Here is a 27,995-nt window from a genome sequence, read left to right as displayed (position 1 = left end):
TTTTGTGAAAAAGTCCTTAAGAATTCCTTAATTTTTAGCTTGGATGATTTGTATTAACCCTGCTTTTCCTATTTAAAAATTATTTTTTGTGGGCAGATGAATTTGTTTAAACGATTTTTTCTTATTAATTAACATGCATTGCAGTTTATTGTTTCAAAAATATTATAGTATATCAATTTCACCATTTATTTTGCATTTTAATATTGCAATCCATTATCTTATATTTTAACATAGACAATTATTATTTTTTCAAGTAAAAATATTAGCAAAAACGGCTCTATTAGATAAGTTTTCACAAAGCTCTGACAGATTTTTCTTTCATTATTTACTGCAGTTCTCTTTGTATTTTAGTTGAATGGATTTGGAATTATGCTGTTAGAGGGTATAGATCCAAACATAGAAAATTTTGTGTGTGCTGGTATCATACATACAAGTAATGTTCAAGTCGGATGCCTGTTACGTTTAGAGCCAAATAAGCAGGCTCAGGTAAGTTATTTTCATGAATAATATTTGGGTGAGAATTTTTCAACTGAGACACCAACTTACCAAGTCTTTTATAAATTTGTTAAAAAATCTTTGGAAAAATATCTAATTTACAAAAAGTTATGAAATGTTAAAATTATTTCCATCCTTTATAATAACGAAATAAATTTGTTCCCTATTGATATAAGTGCTTAATATTTTTATTTGTAGTGAGCAAATAATTTTAATTTGTTTGCAGTGAGAAAACAATATATTTGTATCGATATAATACAGAATTTAACATTTCATTAATAAAAGAAATTTTTTTATATTCAATTAACAACACCATTACACTATGTTATTGAAGCTCAAATAGGGTGTGTAATTAAAGTTAAGTAGTAAAAGTGACAAAGCTTGTTTTAAGGCCCTCAAAAAATATATTTAAGCATTTTTTAAAATATTTATTAGACTATGTGCACCAATAAAAGATTTTTTTTTACCTATTATATAGATAAAATTAACTAACTGCTGAAGCATTTTCAAAGACTCTACATCACGATAAAGTAATCATCAATCATGATAAAATAATTTGTCTCTGGCAAAGAACTAAATTATTTATTTTTATTAGCTACCATAAAAATATTTCTTGCATGATTTCAAGCATAAGTTTATTCAATATAGATTTGCTCATTCAATTCTTTAAATTAATAGGTCAATATTTTATTTAACTATGTTAAAAAAAGTAATAGTAGTTTAAAATTACAGTTGGTTACTCTTAAGTTATTGGGTATACTTTTAGATTTAAATAACAATTTCATGCTTATGACTCTTCGCCAATTTGCGAAAATTAAAATTTCGTTACTTAGCCAAAGTCTCGTTAACAAGGCATTTATTCCGCAAAACATATCGACACTTACCAGCACCCTCTTTTTTTCTTCGCTTCCTAGGTTCTCGTTCACGAGCAATTACTTTTTTTTACGCAGCTTTGTTAAAGAAAAACGCAATTTCAGAGAAACTTCGAAAACCCGAAATTAAAAAATATATATCCATAGTAACTTTGCTTATTTAATGAACTACTGAGGCAAAACAAAAAGTTTACAGTTGATAATCTAAAAAGAAATTCCAAAATGACAAACATTTAAAAGGTCGTTCACTAAAAAATATACTGAAAAAAGTAAACATTGGGAAAAAAAGCTCAGACTATTTCTTCCAGCAATCACATGTCTGTTATTTATAAATGTGCACTCAAAAAAACAATAAGATTAGTAAAGAATTAAGCATATGCAAACTAAGCACTTGACTTGAGCAAACTAAGAAAACCTATTTAAATTTCTGTAATCAATATAAATTAGTGAAATGCCTCTATCAAATTTTTATTAAAATTTGTAATTTGGTTCAATATTTTTTTAATCAAATGATTTTAAAAAAATAATGTCTATGATATTGAAATTAAAATGCGACTAAACATTCCTGTCTAAAATAATTATTTGATCCTATGTTTGACATTTCAGATTATCGAGTTGATTTCAATGTTTTTAATACAAATGATAAGAAATTCTTTTGATATGACAAATCTGACTTGCATAAGATTATTTTACTGCATTTGTTAAATTTTAAAAATTAAAAGCCTTTAAATTTATACTTTTCAAAATCTTGCTTCATGACTTTTTTTCATGAAATAACTTAAGGACTAAATATTTTTAAATCCAGTGGTATAAGATTACAATAAAAAGCCTGGAATACTTTATGCAATTTAAGGACGGTCATTCAGATTCAAACTTGGACAATGTAAGTTGTAAATTATTCTTGCCTTCTTATATCAAATGAATAAAAGGGATTAAAAAATGAAAACTCAAAAACAAGTGTCTTAAAGCACTTTCTAGAAATGTTACAAATCCTGCCGAAAGATTCAAGTGTTTGTATGATACCCAATAGCGCAAGATGTTTAATATTTAATTTTCTGAGATGCATGCTTCAAGGAGGGTTTTATTAACTGTTATACATCTTGTTAATGTTTTGCATATAAATTCTAATGCAACATAAGATAATTCCTTCCTCACTCCCTTTATTTGTACATTGTTTTATAAAGGGTTATAACTTTTAAAGCCAGCATAACAGTTTTGAGTAATATAAAAAGAAATCTGTCATTTTAAAATTAAAAGTATTGCTGAAGGTGGACAAGCACTGTGATGCGTTTGTCTCCCAACTGCAGCATCCTTGTCTTTCATTTAAGTGCCAAAAATCAACTGCTTGTTGAGTGGATATTTTTTTTCCTTATTTCTTCTGCAAGCTATAATTTCATACTCTAAGTTTTTAAACATGAAATTTTATTAGAGTGAATAAAAGGTGATATATTTATTTTTAAAAGATAAAAATTATTTCATGGGAGATTAGCCAATTTAAAAATTTAATCAATCTCCTTAAATTATTTAAAATGAATTTAATTAACAATTCAATAATCACAAGAATTTTAAATAGGGGCTTTTCAAAAATTGATTTGTTTTAAAAAAATTTTTGATTTTATTCTAAATATAAAAACACTCTTCAATTGAAAATATTAGATTCTGATTTTAAAAAAATATTAAACAAATTATAATTTTAAATAGAATATTAAACCCTTAGAGTGTCTTAGCAAGAAATGATTCCAATTTTGACTTCTGTTGGTAATAACATTTTAAAACTTCTTAAAAGTGTCATATCTTTGTGAAATTACTAAATGTATGGATAAAAATATTTTTAAATATAGCATACTTTATTAGTTGTAATAAGTCCTTAAAGTTGTGAAATTAATTAGCTGAAAAAAAGTAAACTTTTAGCTTAAAAGCAAGTTACTGAAGTTTTATATTACCGTTTTTCCTTCAAAACTGGTGTGACATATCTATAAGATATATTTCTAATTTTGAAATCACAAAGTTTGCACTGCTTAAGCATAGCATTAGGGCCTTCTTAATTTCGCTTGATTTGTGCTTTTAAGAATTTTCTGAGATTTTTATGAAAAGAAGAAAACTGTATATTTTTTAATTAAAGAGATTTTTAGTAAGCACAATTTGAAGTGTTCACTTATCTAATAACACTTTAGAAAATGCTGTGATCATTTATCATTTAAAAAGTTAAAAGCTATGGAAATTAACTATTCAATAATATCAGATTTGTCAGTGTAGTAGATTGAGAAATCATATACTAATTTACTTTTTTTTAGACTATATTTTTTAAAAAGTCATTGAATTTCTTTATTTTTTTTATTTGATCAAAGATACATTGAAATTACTATTGTAGAATCTTACATCGCTAAGGATTGAATCTTACTTACGAATTGGGGAACATTTTTTAACCTAGTGTTTTTAAATACTTTTCCAGCTTTCTCATTTTGAATTTCATGAATAGGGTGAATAATTTTAAATATGGTTTGAAAACTTACACATAGATTAGTTTAGTTTTTCTTCAGTGATTTTTTTTTTTTGTAAAATATTAAACTTTGGTTTCTGGAACTCCAAAGCAGTTTTTAAAATCTGTGTACTTTAAATTACTAATTTTAAGAGCTTATTGTAAAATTTATATCTTTTAGTAGGATCTTGTATCGAAATGAATTCTGTTTTAACTGATTTTTTAATATTTTGATTTTAAAGACTAATTTTATCATGGTTCCTGAGTATAACTAAAAATGTTCCTAAGTCTTTTTAAATGGTCCTCTTTTTTTTCCTTTATCTTGGCTAAAATCTGTTGGGAGCTCTGTATGTTTAAAAACTCATGTATTAAATTTTTTAAAAAAATATTTTGTATTGATAATTTTTCGTAACCAATTTGGGTTTTTAGCATCACAGGAACTATGCAAATGTTTAAGGAAATAGGACCACTCATGGTTAATTGATATTACAGTTTAGCCCTGTGGCAGAATCACGTCGACATAGTTGCAGAACGTTAGAGTTCTTGCAGAAAGACATTTTCTTTAGGAAGTAAAAAATTTTGATTTTTCTTTTCTACAATAAATTTTTGAATTTTTTTTTCTCTAAAATTATATTTAAACGATTCCTTTTTTTGTGCATCAGAGGGGAAAGAAATGTTCTTGATTTTTCAATTCTTACTTGGGAATAAAGAATAATGAAGTTAAAAATTTGTTTTCTTTTCTATTGAGATTTTCAAAGTATTTCCCCCCCCCCCTCCTGAATTATATAAGGTATAACTAAACTTCATTTTTCCTTTCACGCACATTGGAGGGAAAAGAAATAGTTGTGATTTTTAGATTCTTATTTAAGAATAAAAAAAATATGTAAGTCTGGTTTCAGCTAGAATTTCAGTTAGAAAATATAAAGGAAAAGAAATCGCAAAAATTGAAAATATAGTTCCGTTCTATAAATCATGTTCTTTCATCCATATAATTTTTTTTTCAAGTACACTATATTTTTTACATTTTAATAAAATTTGACGTGAGAGGGGATTTTGTTACTAAGTCAGATTTATAGCAAAATAATATCCTATTTTTTTTAAAATTTAGTTTAAATAAAATCAATCCAATATTTTTTTTAAAAAAATTACGTGCATGAAAATTTTAAATCACTCATTTGAGTTTTCACTTTTTCATTCCTAACTCACATATACAGTGTGACGTCCCATATCCGGACGTCCCTTTCCCGGAAGGGTCGATTTCCCGGACACTTTTTAACAATCAAAATAAACAAACATCTCTCCATCTCCCCCTTTCCTTAAAAAAAAACAAAATAAATAAAAAAAAATTTTAAATTCTTTTGACGCATTTTCTCTTTTTCTAGCTTGCACTGAACCTCTGATTCATGCATCGAACCCATAAATCACCAGAAAGGGGAAGTGAAGATCTACCAAGACCATTGAGTGACCGTTAGTGACGCTCCTCCCTTGGAATGTAGGAAAAAGAGGGAGATTTGTTTTCAAAAGACCGCAACTGAGTCCCCTCCCCCCTCCCTTCTTTCCCATGCAGGTGGCTAGTAAAAGAGGCATTTCCTGGAACCTTTTTATTGAAAGAAGAAATACTGTGGAAAAGGGTAAACGGGGCAAGCGTTAAGGTGGAGGGGGAGTCAAAATGGAAAATTTGAATAGGTCTAAAAGGATACACGTCCTTGAGAAACAAAACATTCGTTCTTCCCCATACCATGTAATATTTAGGAGGCGGGGGGAAAAGGGGGTAACATTCTTTCTTTAGCAGATTCTTTCAGTCATAGAAGAAAAAATAAAGAGAACCCGATCAGCGTGCCCCGCCTTTATGCTTGATTGATAGCCAATGATTGGAGAGAAAACAATAATTTGTTACTTCCCCACCCTCAACTTAAATGATCTCCTCTTTACACTTATTTTCTTTCACAAATAAGGAGGAAATGAATTTTTCTCCTCCACCTACCCACCTTAATGAATGACGGGAATTTCCCTTTCTTGCTTGAATCATTCTAGTTAAAAATGGCGGATTATTATTTTCATATGTCAATTTTTTTTCGTTTTCTATATTTTAAGCAATAATATTTTTTTTCTAATATTTCATATTTTATTGATTAGATATTCTAATACTAAAACATTATTCCCCTTAAAAATAATGTTTATTTATTTTTTGCTTCTTAGATTTAGATCATTTTAAGCTTTGCTCCAGAATTTTCCCTTCCTGCTTGAATCGTTCTAGTTCAAAATGGCGGATTAATATTTTCGTAAATGTTAAATTTTTTTCGTTTTCCATATTTTCAGCAATAATATTTTTTTTCTAATATTTTATATTTGATTGATTAGACATTTTAATGCTAAAACATTATTCCCCTTAAAAATAGTGTTTATTTATTTTTTGCTTCTTAGATTCAGATCGTTTATTAATTCATTTTAAGCTTTGTTTACCTTGGGGGTGTATTATACGGAAAAATCTATTATACGGACTTCTGGAAGTCCCACCGATTCCGGATACGCGACTTTACACTGTATTCCATTCGTAAATATCTGTAGTGTTTATAATTATTGCTTAGAATTTTGCTTTGTTTTTTCAAAATTCCGATGTCAGTTCAGTTATTATTTAAAATGTTTCCTGAATTTTGTAAATATACAGATATTATTAATGCACATTAAATTTCAATCTCACATTCAAGAAATCATTCTTTGTCACGCTAGTTTTGCACCAATATTCTCATTAATTTATGCAGTATTTCAATCACTTTTTGGAAAGTTATTGCTACGAATTTCCCCATTTTTAAAAAAAATTAATATGGATTTTTTTTATACAATTTAATTGTACGCGAAACTGAAATCAATTATTTACTTTTAATATGAGGATTTCATAGTTTTTAAACTTTTTATTGCTAGTGCTACTGAATTCCACTGAGTTTTTAAAATTCTGGTTATTTCTCTGTCAATATTATTTCTACACATGAAATTTAAATTGGCATTTAAATGACTTTATACCAATACTGTGGCAAATCAATGTATTGTTTCGATTGCACTTTCGACAGTTATTGATATTGATTTTCACATGGTTTTTTAAATATCCAGATTTAATTCTGACATTGTAATAAATTTGAACCACACATATGAATATTTTATTTTTAAAGCAATGGTTCGCTCTTTTCTTTGAGAGAGGGCACTTATTTCCAACCAATTTTTGAAATCTCATTTTTTTAATACAATATTATGTGTTACAATGACTGAATCTTTGAATAAAAAGGAAACCATTTTAAAAAACTTTTATTCCGCCGTTTATCTTTTTTTTTTCTATAGTTACTGCTGCGGATTTCACAATTTTTTTTTTTTTTAATATGATATACAAAAGGTGAAAAGGGAAACAGGGTGCGTAGCGTTTGTAAAAAGTACTTAAAGGTGCTTTTTTGGGGATTTCGTTTTTAAAAGCTTTTAAAGGTGCATTTTTCAGCTGGTGTTTTTAAAAAGTGCTTTTTTTCCCGAATAATTTTTTGTTCCCTTCAGTGATATCTGGTGGATCCCATGCATTTCACAAAAAATGGGGTGTTTGCTACGTAATCATTAACGCGGCCTTCATGTCGTACACACGTTATGACTTGCGCATGCGCGCAGACTTGAAACCGAAACCCGAGTGCTCTAATCCGGATAGAGAATATCAGATCCTTATGAAATGTTTTTCTTTTTAATTTATTTTAATTTTATTATTGTTTATTTTATTTTACTTCTAACACTTTTTTGACGTAGGGGGTACGGGTACTTTTGTTCTGAGTTCAGGGTCAAGTTGAATTCACTCGATGATGTGGGAAAGTACTGATTGTTTCGATTTACGTCTGTTTCTTGTTGGGTTTTTTTTAACGCTAAAACTGTTAATAAAAAGTTTTTGTTTTTCAATGATATCACTGATTGAATATGAATTTTTTGAGTGCTTGAAAATTTTTGTAAAGTGCTTGAAAAGTTTTTAAAAAGTGCTTATTTTTGATTCAAAGATTTGGTTACGCACCCTGGGAAATAATTAGTGAGTTTTCCCCTTACAAAATGCGAGAATATCTGCCATAATATAAGAATAAAAAAATATTACATATTCAATTAAAAAAAATTATTTTATTTGATCCGGAATGTTTTTTTTTATGACTCTTCTGTTACTTTAAATTAGTAACATGTATATTTATTATTAAAAGTACCTTGCGGAAAGATATTAGTACTAGAGAGGTATGTCCTTGAAGAGCCGAAAAAATTCTGCCACAGGGCTCATTACCACGTATTGCTGGAATGTTGATGTTGTTAGTATACTGTTTTATCTGTAGATCGGAACTTGGGAATCGTTCACAAATTTTTTCCTGTGAGTTTAGAATATTCAACGACAGAACTTCATCATTTCTTAATTTTCATCTCCTTTTTTATTTAGAGATAAAATTTAATTCTAATTTCTTCAAGTTTGTCCTGAGAAACTTTCAGGGGTGATGGTATTCTCGGTGTGCACTGGAATTCCGTGTTTTTGGTATCCTTCCTCCCGGCTCTTATAACTTTGTTATTTTGCAAGTTGCCTGGTCTTAACTTTCGTCAATCAAAACCTTATGATCTGACGAAATTTTGAGACTTTTGCTAAATAATGTTAAAGAGCCGTTTACATACATGTGGTTCTTTAGCCAATTTGATTTGGCGGATTTTCACCACTTTGAATGCTTTGAACTTGCTGGAATATGCTAATATCACGATTTTAATATCAAACATCAATTTTCGTATTTATCTAATTTAAAAGATACGCATTGCGATTTGTATTTCACGATTTAAAAATCTTTGTGTGCCAAAAAATAAAAACTGGCCACCCTGAATTACTTTGGATCCAATGTTCCTTCATGTTTTTCTCATTCTTAATGGTTTAAAAAGGTGACCTCAAATATGTTAGTGCAGATATTATTTTAAGTTAAGAAATTATAGACATGCAAATTTAAACACATTTGATTAATCGCTTTGTTTTGTTCATTTTGTGACCACTCCATTATAGGAAATCTTAAAGAATATCATTTCAAGTCATTAACTGTTATAAAATTTTTTAAAAGCTTTTTTTTTTAAGACATGATTGTCTTGATTTTAAAATTATCTGTTTTTGTAATTTTTCGTTAATTTTAATTATTTACATAAATATTATGAAAGTAGCTTAAGAAATTATATTGCAACATATAGCTCTGTGGAACACCATTTGGGAATCTGTGTATTAGGAGATACTGCATAGACAAACTTTTTCACAGAAAAATAAACATACGTACAGAGAGTAGACAAAATAATACTTTTTAATTTTCAAGATTGGACTTTTTCATTTCACAAATCTGTCTTTTTTCATTAGTTGCCAAATACGATTAACTACAAAATTAAGAAAAATTTGTTTTTAATTTTTTCCTTTCATGCAAATTGAAAAAGAACTTGTACCCATATTTTGAGCAATTTTAAACTAATTGCTTTAAATTTTTAAGCGAATATTTTTATTATTAATTAAAAATTACCTACTCCAAAAATTAAGTTTTTCTTTAAAAAATTTTTTATATTTCCATAAATATTTAAGCTAGATTTATAAATTTTGTTCAATTATTGCATGTAATTACCAAAATAACTGTCACGAGTTGCAAATCTTTTGCTAAATTTTTTGGCATAGGATGTTCAAAAACACTATTGTACGTTTATAATTTGTTGTCGGTCTCTCAAACCTCTAAAAGCTTTAAACTTCATTGAGAAGTATGAGCAATTGCATTATATAAAAATACCACTGAAGTTACAAAATGATTCTCTAATTATTTATTGAGAAATATGAAAAAATATATTAGTACAGAAGTGTTTCCATTATTTTGTCCAACCCCTATATGTTAACACAGTGAGGAGAAAATCAGGACATTTTAGTCTTTTTAAAAGAAAATTTAACAATGTTTCACCAACTAAATTTTTTTAAACAAAAATGTTAAAAATAATCGAAAAGATTCTAAGAAATATTTATTTTTAATGATAAAAAGAAAAATAACTTTTGTTTTAAAAAAGCTGTAAATTTTGCAAGATTTTTCAACATAGATGAAAATTATTTAAATCAATAATTCTCAATTTTTGATCATCAGTAATAATTTTTCTGAGCTCAGATGTTGAAGTAATTTTTCAATGATAAAAGTTATTAATAATCTTTAGAAATCAACAACATAAGAGAAAAGTAAAGAGCAAATCATTCGCTAAAAAGCGTATTTTTTATTCTCATGGATTCTTCAAAACAAGTTAAGTCAATGGCATAAATTTATATTGACAACAGAGGTAATTGCTGACTTGAAAATTATTATAAGGAGCTATGGTTTCCTTTCAAAAAAATTTCTTAAATATATTCTAGATATTTCGAGGTATTTTATTGTATTTTGTAGTCTGTTCCTCAAATCTCTAAAAGCTTTAAACTTCATTGATATGTATGACAAATTGCATGATCTAAACAGTCCTAAAGTTATAAAATAAATCGTCAAATTTTTATGGAGAAATATGAAAAAATTTATTAGTATAGAAATGTTTCCATTATTTCCCCCACCTTGTAGTTACTACTTCATTATCTAATTTTATTATTTGGTATTTTTCTACATCAAAATTTTCAAATTCTTTTTCCTAGCCTCTCTTTAAAATTTAAAAAATCATGCATAGTTTTTACTATTGCACAGACCTTGTTATTTTTTCTTTCTTTTCAGATGTATCGCCTGACTGTAAGAACTAGTAAAGATTCAGTTTCAAAAGAACTATGCGAGTTACTGCAGGACCAGTTTTGACCTTGTTTTTGAAATGTCTCATTATATATAAATACATATTATAAATCGGTGCATTGGACTGTTGCACTTTTGTCAATTAAAATTGTGCTGTCTGGACTTGAAAATCCGTAGAATTATTTATAATACCAGATGTGAAAATACTTTAAGCTGAATGTTTCTGATCAGGTTTTCAACTTACAGTATTTTGTTCCTGACCTGGAGTGTAACTTTAATGTAGGTCACAGTTCATTTTGATGGAAAATGAATAAAATTTGTATTGACAGAGATGCCAAAGTTTACTATTTCTATGTACATGCCTTGAAGGACTTGTTTTGAATTATGTTTTTAATTGATCATCAGTGTTACTATTTTTCCCCATGATCATTCCAAATTCCAATCGTTAAATATTTTGTGGTTAATCATGAATCAAGGAGAACTTATTCTTCTGTTTTTAAAATTCATGTGTGTTTTGTAACATTCCGTGCATTCTTTAATTTAAAAACTACTCATTCCATTTGTTATTTTTCTTGTTATGTAAAGAAAGAAAAATTTACTGCAAATAAATTACACTGAAATAGTATTGAATTTATCATTAAATGTTTATTGTACATTTTTATTTATTGAAATAAAATTAAATGCAAATGCTGTATACTTTATTGAAAGAAAAATGTGAATTAAGATAAGAAATTGCATTCAAATCGTCATATCATTGGGTGTTTGCTGTATATTTTATGTATTGAACCCTTAGAAGTTTTTCTTATTTTTTTCTTTAAAATTTTGATTTCCTCAATTTTAACATCTAAAATTCACGAGAGATTATGCTTCTTATTTCTTTCAAAGCTGTGTGATATTTATAAATGTTTGTATAGCTGATACATAAAGTTTTTGGCATCTCTGTTCTTTAGATTTATAGTTAGCTTGTAGTATACTTCTATGTGAAAGATGTCATTGAGAAATTATTTGTAGCTGTTATATCCATTTGGGTGTTATGAGCTATGAAGCAGTAGTGGTGCACAACCCGAACTCTGCCGTTTTTCTTACTAGCGGCAGTTAAAGTATACCAAGTGTTTCCCCAGCAAAATGTTTGTCAAAATAACTTAATTTTGAATATCATGTATGGTTTTATTTAGAAACCTTAATTCAAATTTTAATGCAATACTTATTGTATGTATTTTGTATGTTATTTGAAAAAGATTTTAAAATCTATGAACTAACTATGAGTATTTTATTATTTGAAAGTTTGTTGATTATTTGTATATTGAGGTTATGTTATTTGTTTAATTCCCAGTTCTTCAAAACATTTTTGCATTTGTTACGTTCTACTTTTCAAGTACAATTTGGCTTCATATCATTTTCTTTTTAGCATATAGCCTATATTAATTTTTTACTGAAGAACTCACCACTGGAACTTTTATATATCTGACTTTTAGTTCATTACTGTTTTTTTCTTTTCTGCTGCCATGAAAGAGAATGTAAAATTAAGGGGGAAACTTGCAAGATACGCCTGATTTTACACTATCATCTTTATATTAGCATTTCAACTTTCTTCCAAACACTAACTTTCTTTTACTGAGCATGGTGTTAATTTTTTTTTACCAGATGAGTTAAATGTAGTTTTATTATATTTACGAACCCATTTTCATAAATGTTGGATTGTTTCCAAGTAATATGGTACAGTTTCATCTTGTGACAAGGAAAACTATATTCTTTTATATTTAACTTGTGCCAAGTATTTAAAAGTGTTGCTGAAAGCTAAAATTGCGATCATTTGTTTGATCTCTAAGTCATTGTTTTCCTATTTCACATAGTCTAAGAGTAAAACTAATCTTCTGTATTAATGTATTACTGTGCAAATTTTAAGACTGCTGTCATGTTTTCTGTGTTATATCTGTTTTGTGTCTATTCATCAGTATATCATCTTATTGTACCATACAGTGGTGAGCTATTAAAAGAAAAAAAAAAGGCTAAAGAGCTTCACAATAATACATGTTGCTTAATATGTTTCAATATTATAAAGTTTAGAGTTCTAAAGAGTTAAAAATTAAAATCATAAATCCAGAGTGTGAATTTTCTCTGAAAAGTTTTACTTTTCTAATATAGAAGTTTTATACAGATTTAAAATTAAATTTAGTAGTTTGCTGAAGAATTGCTCAGTTCTTTTTGTTATCTGTCTTTCAATGAAGTAATTTTATAATGAATTGAATTTTAGTATTTTCTGTTTATGTACTGTAATCTGTTTCTATGTCCAAGATTTTATTTATTATATTTGAACTGTAATTCTGGTGATTAAAGTATGTGCCTCCAAATTGCAAATCACACAATTTATAATTGTCTACCTTTTTTAGTAGAAATATGCTGTAATTTATCATTTTTGATTATTTTTCATTAAATATAAGATCTGGAATCTTTGCAGTAGTTTGTCAATAAAATGCCGATTTTGTTTTAAAGTATTGTTTCTTAATTGAACAATGTATTACTTTATTTTTAAAATAAACATTGTTCAAACAACCTTCAATTATAATAATGCACATTGAAGTAATCATATAATACACATAAAGGACCTACTTGAAACTAGCTTTTTTTTTTTTTTTTTTTTTGAGACAGAGTCTTACTCTGTNTTTTTTTTTTTTTTTTTTTTTTTTATTGGCAAGAAAAAAAAGTGATCAGGTGAATTTTTTGCATTCAGCAGAATATTTAGTTACACACTTTTACAAACATACTTTTTTTTGAATACATACTTTTTCCTTATCTCGCAATTTTAGATTTTATTCATTTTTAATATTTTTGCTTTCCATCCTTAAGTTTTGACTATTAAAATGTCTGCTTCTTTTATAACTTATTTTTTTTAGAATACCTGGGTAATGACAATTTTAATGTTAAGATTATTTAGGGCTAGATTATAATATATGAAAACTGTATTATTATTTTTCTAAATTAAGTCCTTAAGTTTTTTTACCAATCATTTAATGCATTTAAATTATGTAATTCTGTAATAATGAACTTAGTAATGGCACACAGACTATAATTAGAACACATGTAAATGAAAGATTTTTATTTAAAGTAACCAGACTTAATTTCTTTGCAAGAGCATGTGCTCCTGTTCTTATCAGTTTGATGACAGAGCCATTTAGAAGAGATATTGATGTGTATATAAGGTACGTTGTAAAATGTTAACCTCACTGAATTATTTCTCTAAATGATCTGAAATGAGGTGATCAAATAAAAACCAATGATCGCGAACTGATTGTATACAATCAGTCCGCCATATTCAACCGTTAAACAAAATCTCAATCGTTTCATCATCACTGCAAATAAGATTTATAGCGATATTATTACCAACGGGAATTCCAGGTGAAATTGGAGTGCTCTAGTTAGTAAATTGTCAGTTTACTAGCTAGAGCAATCAAATACGACTGGAGCACTGTGCGTTTGGGCAGTACAAAGTTTATAGACTCCTACAAGCAGAACTTATCGCGATATTTTCTACAATCTAAATATCGGCTTCTTAGTACGTTTACTAAATATCGAGTATAAATGCTTTTAATTTCTACTGGAGCTGTGTCTGTTGTCAGAATTTCGACTACATTCTGATTAGCTACGAAACCAGCTGGGAATTTCAATGTTGAATGAAGTTGAATAAAAAAAAAAAATTTTGATCATGAATTGAAGTTTTCTTCAGTTCAAATGCAAATAATGTTAGATTTGAATCTATGCTGTTTTTGTTTTTTTTTTAATTTAAGGCATGCAATACCACAATCTTTTACAATTATCATTTTTAAAAAATTAAATCTCTAATTTAAATTTCGGATACCAATGTTTAAAATTCTGTAGCCTACAGACCAGTATTGTCAAAAATGGTGCAACTTACAAACCAATAATATGCGAAATTGCGTGAGCAATAGGTCAGCTGTGTCAATAATCTAACTTACAGTTTCGAGAATTTAATTAGCTGTATTAATTTAACATCTTCAAGACCGAGATTACATATATGTGATCTCGCTATTCTTCCTTCACGACCCACAGTACCCTTGTGAAGCGAGGCTTTCGGACTGTAGCTGCCCAAAGTCACACGAACGTAACATCAATCCATCCGGTACTCGTCTTGATACGTATCTCACTCTTAATTACGCATGAACTCGGAATGAGCAGGCCTGGAGAAGTAGTTCTAGTAGGTGAAGTGCTCTCCTTCGACCAGTTTTAATGGGATTAAAAAAGAGCTTTTAAGGCGCAGTTAAAAGTGATCTCCCCCTTTGAGAAGTCCACAATTATAATTAAAATATATCCTTCGTGATAATTTTGGTTCACACATATAACCAAAGAGAGAATGCATATGTTACAGTGAATGACCGAAATCAAAGAATGTCAACTTTCACGTAGTCGCTTAGGTGAATGTCAGAAACATTTGTTATATGCGATTTGATATTAATTTATTAGATATTTTAATATCTGCTGAGGATAGATTAGAAGAAACGTCAGTGTTCGGAGTACCGGTTAAATGCATACCGGGCAGTGACACTGAACCTTAAAAAAAAACATTGATGTAGGGCATACCTGGCACTTGAATAGACCTAGTATATATTTCGAAAATTTACTAAAGCGACTATGTGATTGTCAACAACCACCAATATCGGTCATTCGCAATAACATAATATATAAATTTTTTGCATTACAAAATGTTGACCTCACCTCGATTTTTTTTTGTTTTATTTAATTTTACGTATTGTTAAGAAATGCAATTTATTTACTATATTCTATTGTCAAAGGTACATAAAATAGTTTCGATGTAATACATTTTATAATAATTAGAAACACATACTTTTCACGTGTTGCAAAAAGATGACCTCGGCTCAGTTAATATCCAACAAATGCTCCTTTGTTAACTCCAATTGCAAATACGCAACGAGGCATTCCATCTAAAAGCTGCTGTAACATCGGAGATTCAATGGCTTCCCATGCAGAAATAATGTCAACTTTCAAATCCCGTGTGTTATTATATTGTTTGCATAAGCAACCCTGGCGAGAATTCTCCTTGGGGTTCAGGTCCATCGAAACAACATGCCAATCCATAGTGTTCCCCTCATTAGTGAGAAACCAAGTTGATTTAGCGGCGTGAATTGAGGCAGTATCTTGTTGGTAAATCCAAAATGATCCCCCAAATGCTTCTTCAATGGGTAACAAATACGTTTCCAGCATGTCTTGGTAATCGGTGGCATTCATACGCCCTGATGGAAAGAAGGCAAGGTTTACTTTACCATTGTACCCAAATGCTCCAAACACTATTAAGGACCCACCACCTTGATGTCTTTTTGAGAAAATTTGTTCCTCCTTACATAGGTCATGCCAGTACTAACTGTAATTGAACACTAATATTCTTCGCTTGTTACCTCAGTTCTAATGTTCTTTTCTCCAAGCTAACTGAACAGCTCTGTGAGTTTCTGTCATCCGAAGTTGAAGTTTTCTTATTTTGTACTTTATGTTTCCACATCTTTTAACAATTCTGAACAAGTTTACATGTGCACATTAATGTCAGAGTTACGTGAGAGCTATCTCAAACTAGCTTCGTCACTGCTAAGCATCCAGATAATGCTTCTTTCTTGTCAGGAGGTCAGCAACCTTGGTCTACCTGACGATTTTTTGGTGTCATAGTGATTTTCAAGTTTCAAAAAATTATTTGCCACATGTCATTCGATCTTCTTTACTATCGCTCGAGATTAGAAAAGCCGGCATTTTTGTAAGCCTTTATTTGATTTTTTTTCATGCTCAGTAAGAATTTTTTCCGAACCCATCCTATTAAATACTTTTTCTTAGTCTAAATTCAAACGTTTAACCACTCCGAATTTCCTAAGAGTAATTTAAAGTCATTCATAACATATTTTCAGCAAAAGAGTTAGCCTGCAAGTGCACAGATTTCTGGCACAATGTCAGATTTTCTAAGTGAGGTAATTTATGACTGAGTAAGGATTCTTATTTTGCAACACCTAAAAGTCAAATTTTGGTTTGTTTAGCCATCCAATCACATTTATTTGTTAGCAATTCAGCGTAACATATAATTTGTAATATATGTTACACGTTATTTGTAATATATGGGATGAAACGATTGAAATTTTTATTATCCAACACAGAGCTGAGATCTGAGCATTCTAGTAAACCAGAAAATTTAAATGGTCATAAATTTTTTGTCATAATTGTGCTAGCTAAAAATTCTCTTTAGTGATAGGACGACTGTAAATTCTCGTACGGATTAAAGTGTGAATTTTCTCNAAAAAAAAAAAAAAAAAAAAAACTTGTATTGTCATTCAACATAGATTCTACGTTAAATTTAAAAAACTCTAGCTAGTTGGAATTTTGATTGTCATTAGACGATTGAATTTCGATTGGAATTTTGATTGTCTTTGACAATAATATCACAAATTCTGCTTTTATTGGTCAGGAAGCGATTGAAACTTGCATTGCCATCAGTCATTATGGTGCATTAGAGAAAACAGTGCTTTAACAGGTCGGGAAGTGAAATTGCATTAGCACACACGAAAAGCAAGTTTATAAAAGCGGAGTAAAAATGTTTAACTCACATTTGCGTTACATGATGAGAAAAACCACGAAAACCTCCCACGATTAGCCTGACGGCAAGGGGACTCTAATCCATGATTCGTCTTCCACTGAGAATATCTTACGTCAGCACTGTAGTCGGTGCGACCCGAGTGCGGAATTCGAATATCAGCCATTACTGGGATCGAACCTGGGTCACCTCGTTGGGATGCGAGCTCTCTATTCTACGAGCCACCACGTTTCGGTATAATGAGGTATTGGCGGTGGTCTAGAAAGCATTCTTGAGGATTATCCGAAAACATCCCATCACGATTTTGATCCTTTGCAGTGGAGATTGCTCTCACGATTTATCAAGAACTCGCGAAATCAAGAACTTTGCGGTAGAACAGTTTAACGAGAACCAATACCGAGCACCATCGGTCCCAACTCTGGCAAATCAAGTGGTCACCCACCCGCTCACTGATCACAGCCCATGATGCTTAACTTCGGTGTTTTACAGGAAATCGTGTTTTTACGACCAGTCCACTGAGGGTCTATTTTTATTTTAAAAAATTTTTTTGTAGATACATTGACTCAGTTAATATCACGAATGTCCGCATTTAGCTCTTTTGGTTAGGAAAAATAATTGTATAAAGTTCTTAGACTATAATTTATGTTTATTTCTGACACTAGGCAAAATTAGAAATTTACTATAAAACTTTTATTGTGAATTAAATTTAAATTTAATTATAGCAAGAGCTTAAAATTTGAATCTTTGTTATGCTCCCACTTTTTAAAATATGCTTCAGTAGAAATTTTGCCCTTAATACTTCTAGATAATTGTTGCTTCTGTTTCCGAGTATTTCAATTCCGTAAAAGTTTCTGAAATTTTAACGTTTTATACATTTATCTGTTTATTTTTTTTATCTATTTATTAATTTTTTACATTTTTACTTGGGGCTATTGTAGTACTTGAAATGCATGGTTGGCTTGCTCAGTTAACATGTTTCTCCAATGACATAAAATTTACCATTTTGTAAGAATCCCTTGTTCCTTAGAAAAAATCCATTTGAGAACTTGTAAATTTTACACTGCTTGTACATTGAGCGAAAACAGATATCTCCCAGTGTAAATATTGTTCTAATGATCGGATTTTCTTAAAATAAATCCCAATCTTAATCAAAGGGTTGATCTCAAATTTGTTAATTAATTAGTGGTAACTATTAATTAAAATATGGAAACAAACACAAAAATGGTTCTTTTCCGCATTTGGCGATTTTTGACTGTCAAACTATGAAAGGAAGCCACGATCTGGTTAATAATAGTTCCAATAGTTTAATCAGGAGAGCGATCGAAAGATTAGATCTCATTAATATTAATTTCCCTTTTTGCGTATTTCGCATGCCTCTCGAACATTTTAAGCTAGTCGAAAAATATTTTGCACACAATTATAAAATTCGTTTGTCAATATATAATTCAATTTAAATATAAATGCATAATTTTTAATAATTATTTATTGATTTTTATTATCTATATTTAATAACGGTCGAAAATATTTGGATTTATGAGGTATTACAAATTTATACATCATTTCAAATAGCATTATTTTGAATGTCGAAATCCGAAGTTTTAAAGATACTGGATGAATTGTTTTCCAAAAATAAAAGTGTAAAAATACGTTGTTTTTTTTTTTGTTATGTGAAATTACATAGTTTAAAATGATGCAAAAATTTGTTTCAATTCTTTTCACCATTATGAAATCGAATAATAAATAATCATTAAAAATTATAATTATTAGAAAATTATAATTATTATAATAAATTTATGTTAAACTAACAGCATAATATCAATGCATAAATATCAATAATGCAATGCATAAATATAGCTAATGCATAAATATCAATTTTTTTTCCCGATCAATAATATGGTTACCTGTTTTTAACTAAAATCTTTAAGGAATTTTAATAATACAATGCAATGAAACCAAATTGTCCTATATTGATTTTTTAAAAGAAAAAAACTTAACATTCTTATTAAAGCATGACAAAAATAATGCACAAAAGATGAGAGGATCACACTTAGATCTTAGCTTTTAGTTCAAAACGTAGCATACATTCAAAATCAACGTTCTTCAAAAAATGTATTGAAAGCAATACTAAAACGAAAAATACTAAACAATTCATTTTATATAAATAAATAATTAGAAAGCATAACACTCATTCTCTATTTAAAGAGATTTAGAAAACTAATGGACACAAGCTCAAATATAGCCAGTAAAAGAATAAAAAACGTGTGTAACTGCCTATTTCTTCCCAGTCGAATACCTTAAGGCATACCTGCCAACTTTCACTCTTTCCGAAAAAGGATTTTCAGAGTGATTGTAAAACAATAAACGAAAAACAATCTGACTCAAAAATATATTTATATTTTGAACCCGTTAAAATTCGCTTGCACAAGGATTATTATGCTTTCTTATATTTATTGTAATTATTTATATGTAGTGGTGGTCAAACTCATTTATAATTATCATTATAATTCAAAAAGGTAATTGGAATAACTTGAGTATTGCTGCCACTTTAAAAATGAAAATAAAATCTTCCGGAAAATCCGGAAGAGTTGGCAGGTATGCCTTAAGGACTTTCCGAGATAGGACGAAATACGCAAAAATTGAAACTATCATTAAAGGACCCAAACTTTCGATCGCCCTATTAGGACTATATTTTCTAGACTATTAGGACTATATTTTCCCGCTTGCAGCTATCCCCTAGATATTTTGTTGGTCAAAAGCCTATATCGGTGGTAAAAAATAATTTTTTTTTATTCAGATAAAGAAGGTTTTTGTATCTGCTTCCGTAACTTAATAGTTAGCACTAATCAGCTAACATATTTGAGGTCAACACATTAAGATTTGCACTTAGTTCATGAAAATCTGATCATTAAATGGAGCGATAGTTGTTTAGGGTTACATAATTTTTTTCCCCAGCGTACTGTACGCAATAATGACTAACAGAAATAAGTAAATGAAATAAAAGCTTCCTGCTTTCTTTACTTATGAGACTAGGGTTACAAATAATAATTTATTTTCCTGCAACTTCTGCTAAGAGCGTTTCGACCATTGGTATAACAAAAAGCTTTTTAAAAAAGTCCTTAAAATTTTAAAGAACTTCACCTTTTAATTAAGATATCCTCTTTCTTAAAAATGCAACTTTATTACGCTTCATTTTACGTTTTCTTTCAAATCAAACGTTTTCGCACAAAGTGAGTTATGTATTTCAATTTCATTAAAGTATACAATCATTGCATTTACACTGTAAAGAGTTTTAGTTAATTTTATCACTTAAGATGGGGATTTATTGTTAGACATAGATTGTTCTCGCCAATATTGGCGTACGTTTAGAAACCATCCGGCGACAATGGAAATTGTTTACAATTTGAGCATTAGGAGGTGGAAGGTTGTTTTCGCCTCGCATGATGCTGAACATTCCCCAGAAATGAAGTCAATTGTTTTGAATTGTTGTTGTTGTTAATTTACGTCGCACTAGAGCTGCACAATGGGCTATTGGCGACGGTCTGGGAAACATCCCGGAGGACGATCCGAAGACATGCCATCACAATTTTGATCCTCTGCGGAGGGGATGGCATCCACACTTCGGTAGCCCGACGACCTGCACGAAGTCGAGCACTTTACGGTAGCACAGTTTAACGAGGACCAATACCGCACACCCTCGGTCCCTACGCAGACTGATCCAAGTGGTCACTCACCCTCACACTGACCATAGCCAGTGATGCTTGACTTCGGTGATCTGCTGGTAACCGTGTCTTAACGATCAGTCCACTGCGGGATAAATTGTTTTGAAAGGCATGTATGTTTTTAGTTGTATAATAAATGCTATCAAATAACATTTCAATATTTAGTTTCCGCTTGCGAAGCCAGAAGTGGCGAAAATAATTTATAAATGGAGTAAATGCATCTGAGTTTAATGCAAGCCTTCTCAATAATTGGCGTTTAGATTTAACTACACTCCTTAAAGCATGTATGAACTCTCGTTAACTTAAAATTAAGTATTCATTAACACAACTTTTTGGGAGTTTTTCAACACCAAATTCAATAGGTATTACACCAAAGTTTTCACATTATAAGTGAATAGCAGCGAATAACATAACAACTAACTCTGCGCCATTTCATATTCAATTGTAAACAATTCTGGCGATATCCTAAGTGCGCATAAATTGGTGTTTCTGGAAGCGAAAATAATTTACGCATGGTGTGAGTGAACGTGAGCATCATATAAGCGTTGGTTAACACAATTTTTTGGGTTGTTATATAGCAAATTTTTACTGTGTAGTTATTAATGGTAATTGCAATAAAGAAGAAAGCTTAAACAAATTCCCGGCAACTTATCAAGAAATGTTCGGTTTGACCGTCACAGCTAGTTTATTGCTGCGTATCCTTTGAAGTGATATAATTTCGAGCACTTGTTTTTCCCCCACCGAAACACAGAAAAAAATAAGAGTTATCGAACTTAAATTTTTTACCATTCATTACATATTTACTTATTACTTATTTATTCGTAACATATTATATATAAGATATTAATATTTGATCCAGGTAAATATTAAAATAATATCTGTTAAAATACTTTAGATTTCAATTTTCTAAAGAAGGATCATGGTTGCTTGAGTTTTAAAGAAATTGTAAATTTGGCAATCTTGATTTGGTTACATATTTATGTCTGGATTTTTTTTATTACGTACATTGCATAGTTAAGTAATTCTTATCTCGTGCGTGTTGTTTTAGCTTTTTAAGTGATAAATTTGTTAAAATTGCGGGAAAGTTAATATTGCACGGTAATGGATGGTGTTTTCAACATAAATGGAAACAATAACAATCTCGAGCTCAATACCTGCTCTAGTTCCGGTTAGAAAGTGTGCAACTGCCTACTACAGCTTATTCTGCGAGGCGATATTTTCAAACGGATAATTTTATTTTCAATAAAAGAAGTAAATTAGATAATTTCTGAGCTCAAATCTTCCGTATTTCATAAAACATTAATATTATTAAGTAATTCTGGTGAGTTTGAAGTGAAAATTTGTTTTAGTTATTTATAGATATATGGATGGTGTTTTCGACACTAGGGAGCGTTGCAAGCTGTATGCCACTTATACTTCCGGGTTACTGTTTCCGATGCATTTTAAAGCCATTTGGTTCACAACGTGATCATTGCGTTAAGATTCTTGCAAACGTGGTATTTGAATACTTGCTTAAATGTTTCGCCTTAAGTTAGGTAAGTAGTTAACTTAGCTACATCACAAAATGAAAAAATGACTAGTTGTCCATTACCAGAAAAATATACATAAAGACATTTCATTTTTTACTAAATGTGTGTAAGTACAAGGCGTCACGCACCTTAATTCTCATGCGCTTATATAAGTATGCGCATAGATGATGTACGCATGCTAATGCAAGTGCATAATAATTCTTCTCCTGTATATCATTCTATGATCTGTACCAAAATGCATTATAATTTGTGATATGGCAGGGTAATATTATAAATACAGGTAGGGAAGAAGATTTTTTTGACTAAACGCAAGATTCTAAATATGATTTGTTGAATTTCTCTCTCTTATAAATTAATAATTAAACTAGTTAATAGTGAAAATGTAACAAGAACGAAAGTAGTTATTTAATAAATCAATTATGCTGAAATCAACCATGAAAACCTTTGATAAGCTCTAGTTTTAAAGAAATTGGTGGATAAGGACTACTTCACTAATGTTATAGACAAACTAAACAAACTAGTATGATATAGAGTTTAGGTCATGGTTCCTTAATCAAAGGATTCATTGAGTAGACTATTCAGAATAAATTTTTTAGATTTAAAATTTATATCAATTTTATCAGTTTTTAAAATTTATATCAATTCTTATTTATCTCAAAAAATATTTATTTCTGGACATTTTGTCGAATTGAAACTTTTAATGAAGACGGCATGAACTAGTTACAACTGGCCGGGATAGCCTGGTCGGTAGGGCGCTGGGCCCATGTCCGAGAGTTCGTAGGTTCGAACCCCACCGGCCGAAGACTCCCCATGTAATAAAGTGACTGATGCACGTTAAATCTGTCTAGTTGCAGAAGCCCTCCATGTTCCCACAACAAATCAATACCTCTGGGGGTACTGGATTGGAGATCGGTCGTTCTCTGATCCAGGTCAAAATTACGATCTGTGGATGAATGAATGGATGTATGAATGGGTCCGCCCTATAAACGGGTGCGACGTATGGTGTGGCAGAAGTCGAATTCTTGGCCATAGATAGCGCCACTGAATAACAAGAAACGCACACTCTGCCTTAAATTTGCTCGGTTTCACCAAGTAGGCTTGCCCGTGTGGCAAGTGACATTAGAAACAACAACAACTAGTTAATACTTAAACTATAGCGAATTCCAGTGAAAATTGATTTCTCCATAATATGGTATAGGATCTTAGGTAGTCCTTATCCGCCACTCTTCCTCTTTTTTTTTCTTCCTTTTTCTTAAAATTTTAGTTGATTAAAGATTTTGATGGTTTTTTTCATGTTCAGATTGGTCGATTACTGAAGAAAATAAATAACACTATAGTGTCCTACATTCTTAAAATTCTGTGAATAACTCCACTTCTTTGTCTGCGCTTTCAAAAATCTTCAAAAATTAATGATTTTTTTAAATGATTTTAATGATTTTTATCAAGTTGGGAATAATAATTTTTATCTACTTGGGGATTAAGTAAAATAGTTTCGTTTTTTTTTAAATATTTAAAATATTTTTACATTTTTAGGTTCAGTCAATCATTTTTAGGTTCAGTTTTACATTTTTAGGTCTTTTTTGTAAGATGACTCATATAGTTGGAGTAAATTGTATTGCTTCGAGTTTAAGGTATTGAAATTCTTAGGGAATAATACATAAAGTGTTATACATTGTTAGAAATACATTGTTAGATCGTGTTGAAACATAATCGTAGAAAATTACTGAAACTTTAATACTGCGCTAAGTTGAAGTAAATTTGTACTTGATTTACTCCATAACAGGATACTATGGTTTAACTTAAACCGAAACTTGGTTCAGGGAAACATTTTATTAAAGTTACAGCAAGTTTTCACCGTATTATGGTTCAAGATACTGATAATATGGTTTAGCGTTAAATTGATGAGTTAATATTTCATTGCCTCTAGTAGCTACAGATAAACAGATAACGGAAACTTTTTATGAAGCGAATTTATGAAGCGAATGAATTAAAGCGATAAAAAGAATACATTTAATTTATGTAGCGAATTTTATTACGTTTATATCTTAACTTGATTAAAAACTTCATTGACTTAAAAAAAATAAATAAATAGGTAATCACAGTCGACATGTTTCAAGCGCTCAAAAACAAGCACCCGTTTTCAAAACTTGCAAGACGGGAATGTTTTCATTTCGCGTCTTCGCTTCATTCACGTCTAGCTAGTCTGAAAATGTGAGCCTTTTTAAAGCACTTAAAACACGTCGACTGCTATTTCCCATTCATACATTTTTGAAGCGAATGAAGTTTTTAATTAAGTAATATTTTACTGTTTCAGTTTCTTGGGATTATTAATTTAGCATTCAAACATGCTTACTATATAAAAAGGAAATATTTTGATATATTTAGCTGCATATTTGAATTTAAAACTAATTAAGAAACTTTTGGAAAATAAAGTTGCATAAATTAAAGTTACTTAAAAAGATAAAATAATTTTCGATGCACAGCTTTTCACAATTTCTTTATTTATTTTAATTTCTTGGACATAATCAAATAAAAGTTCTACTTCTAAATTTACTTAAGATACAAGTTGATTTTGTGATATACAAGTTCTAACAAATAGAATTTTTAATAACCCATTAACCACCAAAACTCTCGACCTTTTTTCTTGAACCTTTTCAAAAGGATAAGTTTTAAAATCATTACACTATAATCCATTAATAAAAAGCTGTTCGAAACAAATTTTTAAATATTACATTTGAAGCCTTTATCTATCTAAGTAACGCCCGGTGGCTGAGCGGTAGCGCTTCGCGCTGTCGTGCCACATTTCCCTGGTTCGATCCTCGGGCCGGACAAGGTTGACTCAGCTTTTCATCCCTTCAGTGGGTCGATAAATGAGTATCAAGCATGCTTGAGGACTAAACACTAGGGGTTCTGCGTTCGGCTGACCACCTGACCGGAACATCTGCTCCTGCACCCCAGAGCCCAAGGTCAAGAAAACTGAGATGGGCACAGTAGGCCTTGGCCCTCTATGGGCTGTCGCGCCGCTGAGTTTTAGTTTCTCTCTCTCTCTCTCTCTCTCTCTCTCTATATATATATATATATATGATAGACCTTAAAAAAACATTGATGTAGGGCATACCGGGCAGTGGCACTTAACATTGATATAGGGTATATCGAGTAGTGGTACTACATTAGACCTACTATATATTTCGGACATTTACCGAAGCGATTATGTGATTGTCAACATTCACCGGTGGAAGTCAACAACCAGTTTTGGTCATTCACAGTAACCTCATGACTTTCTTAACCGTTCATTAACTATTAAGCGAGTATATTTTTGATTTCAATATTCTCCTTTAAAAAAAAAAAAACAGCAAAGTGAATTTCATGTAAATTGCATTAATGGAATTTGCAACATAGAGGAGCAAAAAAAAAAAAAAAAAAAAAAAAATGGTTAAGGTGAAATTACAAAATTTCAGTTTTACATTCAAATGGAACAATTGTAAAAAAAAGGTAAATATAATTGGAATGTGTTTGTGTGTGTGTATATATATATATGTAGATATAAAAACTACATATAAGCTACAAAAAAGCTACATGTTTTTAAAACTCCATGATTATTACATTTCTTTAATTTTCAATAATCTTCTAACAAGTTAAACATTGAGCTATATTTTTTAAGATTAAGTAAAATAATTCTCAAGCATTGTTTCTCATCATATTAAAAAATAAAGCTATTTGTGTTGAATTTAATGGCGCAAGAGCCTCTATAGGCTGTACTGAGTCAAACGTAAACGACAAGGTATTTTCCTGTCTGATTCTTCAAGCAATGTTATATCAAGGTTTGACCAAAAAAAGCTGAAGCGGTCATGGAATCCGTATTTACACAAAGAAGGCAAATATCCATGTCAGGACATGGTTGTTTGATGTTTAATGAAGTAGATCTTAAATAATTTAGTGGAATTACTAATTACTTTACCTTAAATACATAAATAATGCATAATGATACGCACTACTTAACTTATATACATAAATAATATTTATGTAAATTTCTCTCGAACCGTTTCGTATTGACTATCGGCATACAAAAAGAGTGACTAAGTAAAGAGAATTATTTTGTGACGAAAAAAAAAAAAGTTTTTGCATGACAATAACTGAAAACACCTTCTGGTTCGATTCTAGGGCTTTCTTTGTCGCAATTTGATAAAGAAAATAATCACAGTGGTCTTGTAAAGTGCAAAAATTGTCTCAGAGATGTCGGAGTGGGTCGAAATTGGATTGAACTATATCTTGAGTTTTATAAGACAACATCATAAAAACTCCTTTATAAACTCCATTTGATGAGGTACGTGCAAGCATCATTGCAATATAATGATTTATTTTATTGTGTTTATACAAGTCGATAAGATATTTCTCACTTACCTTGCATAGACAATTAACTGGAATTGAATTCTGAGGGAGGCTATGGTACAGCATAAACTGTACCATAATTTTAGTAATTTTTGTATTTTAGTAATTCTAGTATTTTAGTAATTCTAGTAATTCTAGTAATTCTAGTATTCTATAATTTAGTATTTTAGTAATTCTAGTAATTTTTGCAATGACCACCCACAATGACCAATGTATAGTTTCAAGTCCCTTGTCAAAAAGCTCGTTAAAAAAGTCAACACATTATGGACTACAAATTAATATTTAAGTCAAGAACAAACAAAAATGAAATCTAACGAATTACTACCAAGGTAGGCGGGATTCAAATCAACAAAACCTGTTTGAGTGAATGATGAAATCAGAGGAGGTTGGAAGATAAAAACGACCCCAAGTTTCATTACGCAATGAAGCAAATTTTGATGTTTTTCAAGCGCCTTCCTCATTAGTGATTCCAATGATTTTTAAAAAAGCTTTTGTTTCTTTCTTGTTAATTTGTGACGCCTAATGAGCATGATTTTTTGACAAGTGTTCGTAAAATATATATAAATGGTCGTCATTACTTAATATCCGCTTTAATCATATTGTAACTAAAAAATGCATTTAATTTTTTAATTTTTAAATACGTGTATATATATATATATATATATATANATATATATATCTGTGCAAATTTAAGGGTTATTAATATTTGTATCATTAATTTCAAATATGCTAAATTTAATTTAATTTAAATTTTTTTATTATTACAATTACAAGTTGCAAGTAGCCTCTCAATTCTGTGTTTCATGAAAATTGAAGTAAAAATTACATTGTAACACTTTTGAATCTTACAAGCATCAAATTAAAATAATGAAATGTTTGATTCGATTTTATTCACAGGACGTATAAAGTAAAATATTTTCAATATAACTTCGTTACATAATATAATATATAACAGAAATGTTTTTTTTTTAGTTATTTACATCGATCAAAATACTGATATGAAAAAAAAATATTTACATTGGTGAATGAGTAAACATTAGATCTCAAAAAATTAGTAGCGTTTCTACAATAACAAAACAAATGCATGAACATGTGAGAAAATGTACATGAATTTGTTTGCGAAGCTACTGCCACCTATTGACGTAATTTGGATCTTATTCTT

General features: G+C 29.8%; 1 protein-coding gene across 4 annotated transcripts in view; it reads left to right on the top strand.

Moving 5' to 3' along the window:
- Nucleotides 1–13,087, top strand: part of LOC107457070 (adaptor protein complex 2, subunit alpha) — a 66,055-nt gene extending 52,968 nt beyond the window's left edge. For all 4 annotated transcript variants that reach the window (XM_016075126.3, XM_071187680.1, XM_016075124.3 and 1 more), the window contains exons 24-25: nucleotides 352–486; nucleotides 10,584–13,087. In XM_016075126.3, coding sequence (XP_015930612.1) covers nucleotides 352–486; nucleotides 10,584–10,661 — 213 coding nt within the window. In that variant the 3' untranslated portion in view covers nucleotides 10,662–13,087. The remainder of the gene's footprint in view (nucleotides 1–351; nucleotides 487–10,583) is intronic.
- The last annotated feature ends 14,908 nt before the right edge of the window (nucleotides 13,088–27,995 follow it).

This window comes from Parasteatoda tepidariorum, chromosome X1 (assembly GCF_043381705.1).
Source record: "Parasteatoda tepidariorum isolate YZ-2023 chromosome X1, CAS_Ptep_4.0, whole genome shotgun sequence".
Classification (NCBI taxonomy): domain Eukaryota; kingdom Metazoa; phylum Arthropoda; class Arachnida; order Araneae; family Theridiidae; genus Parasteatoda; species Parasteatoda tepidariorum.
This window is presented reverse-complemented; position numbering and strand designations above follow the sequence as displayed.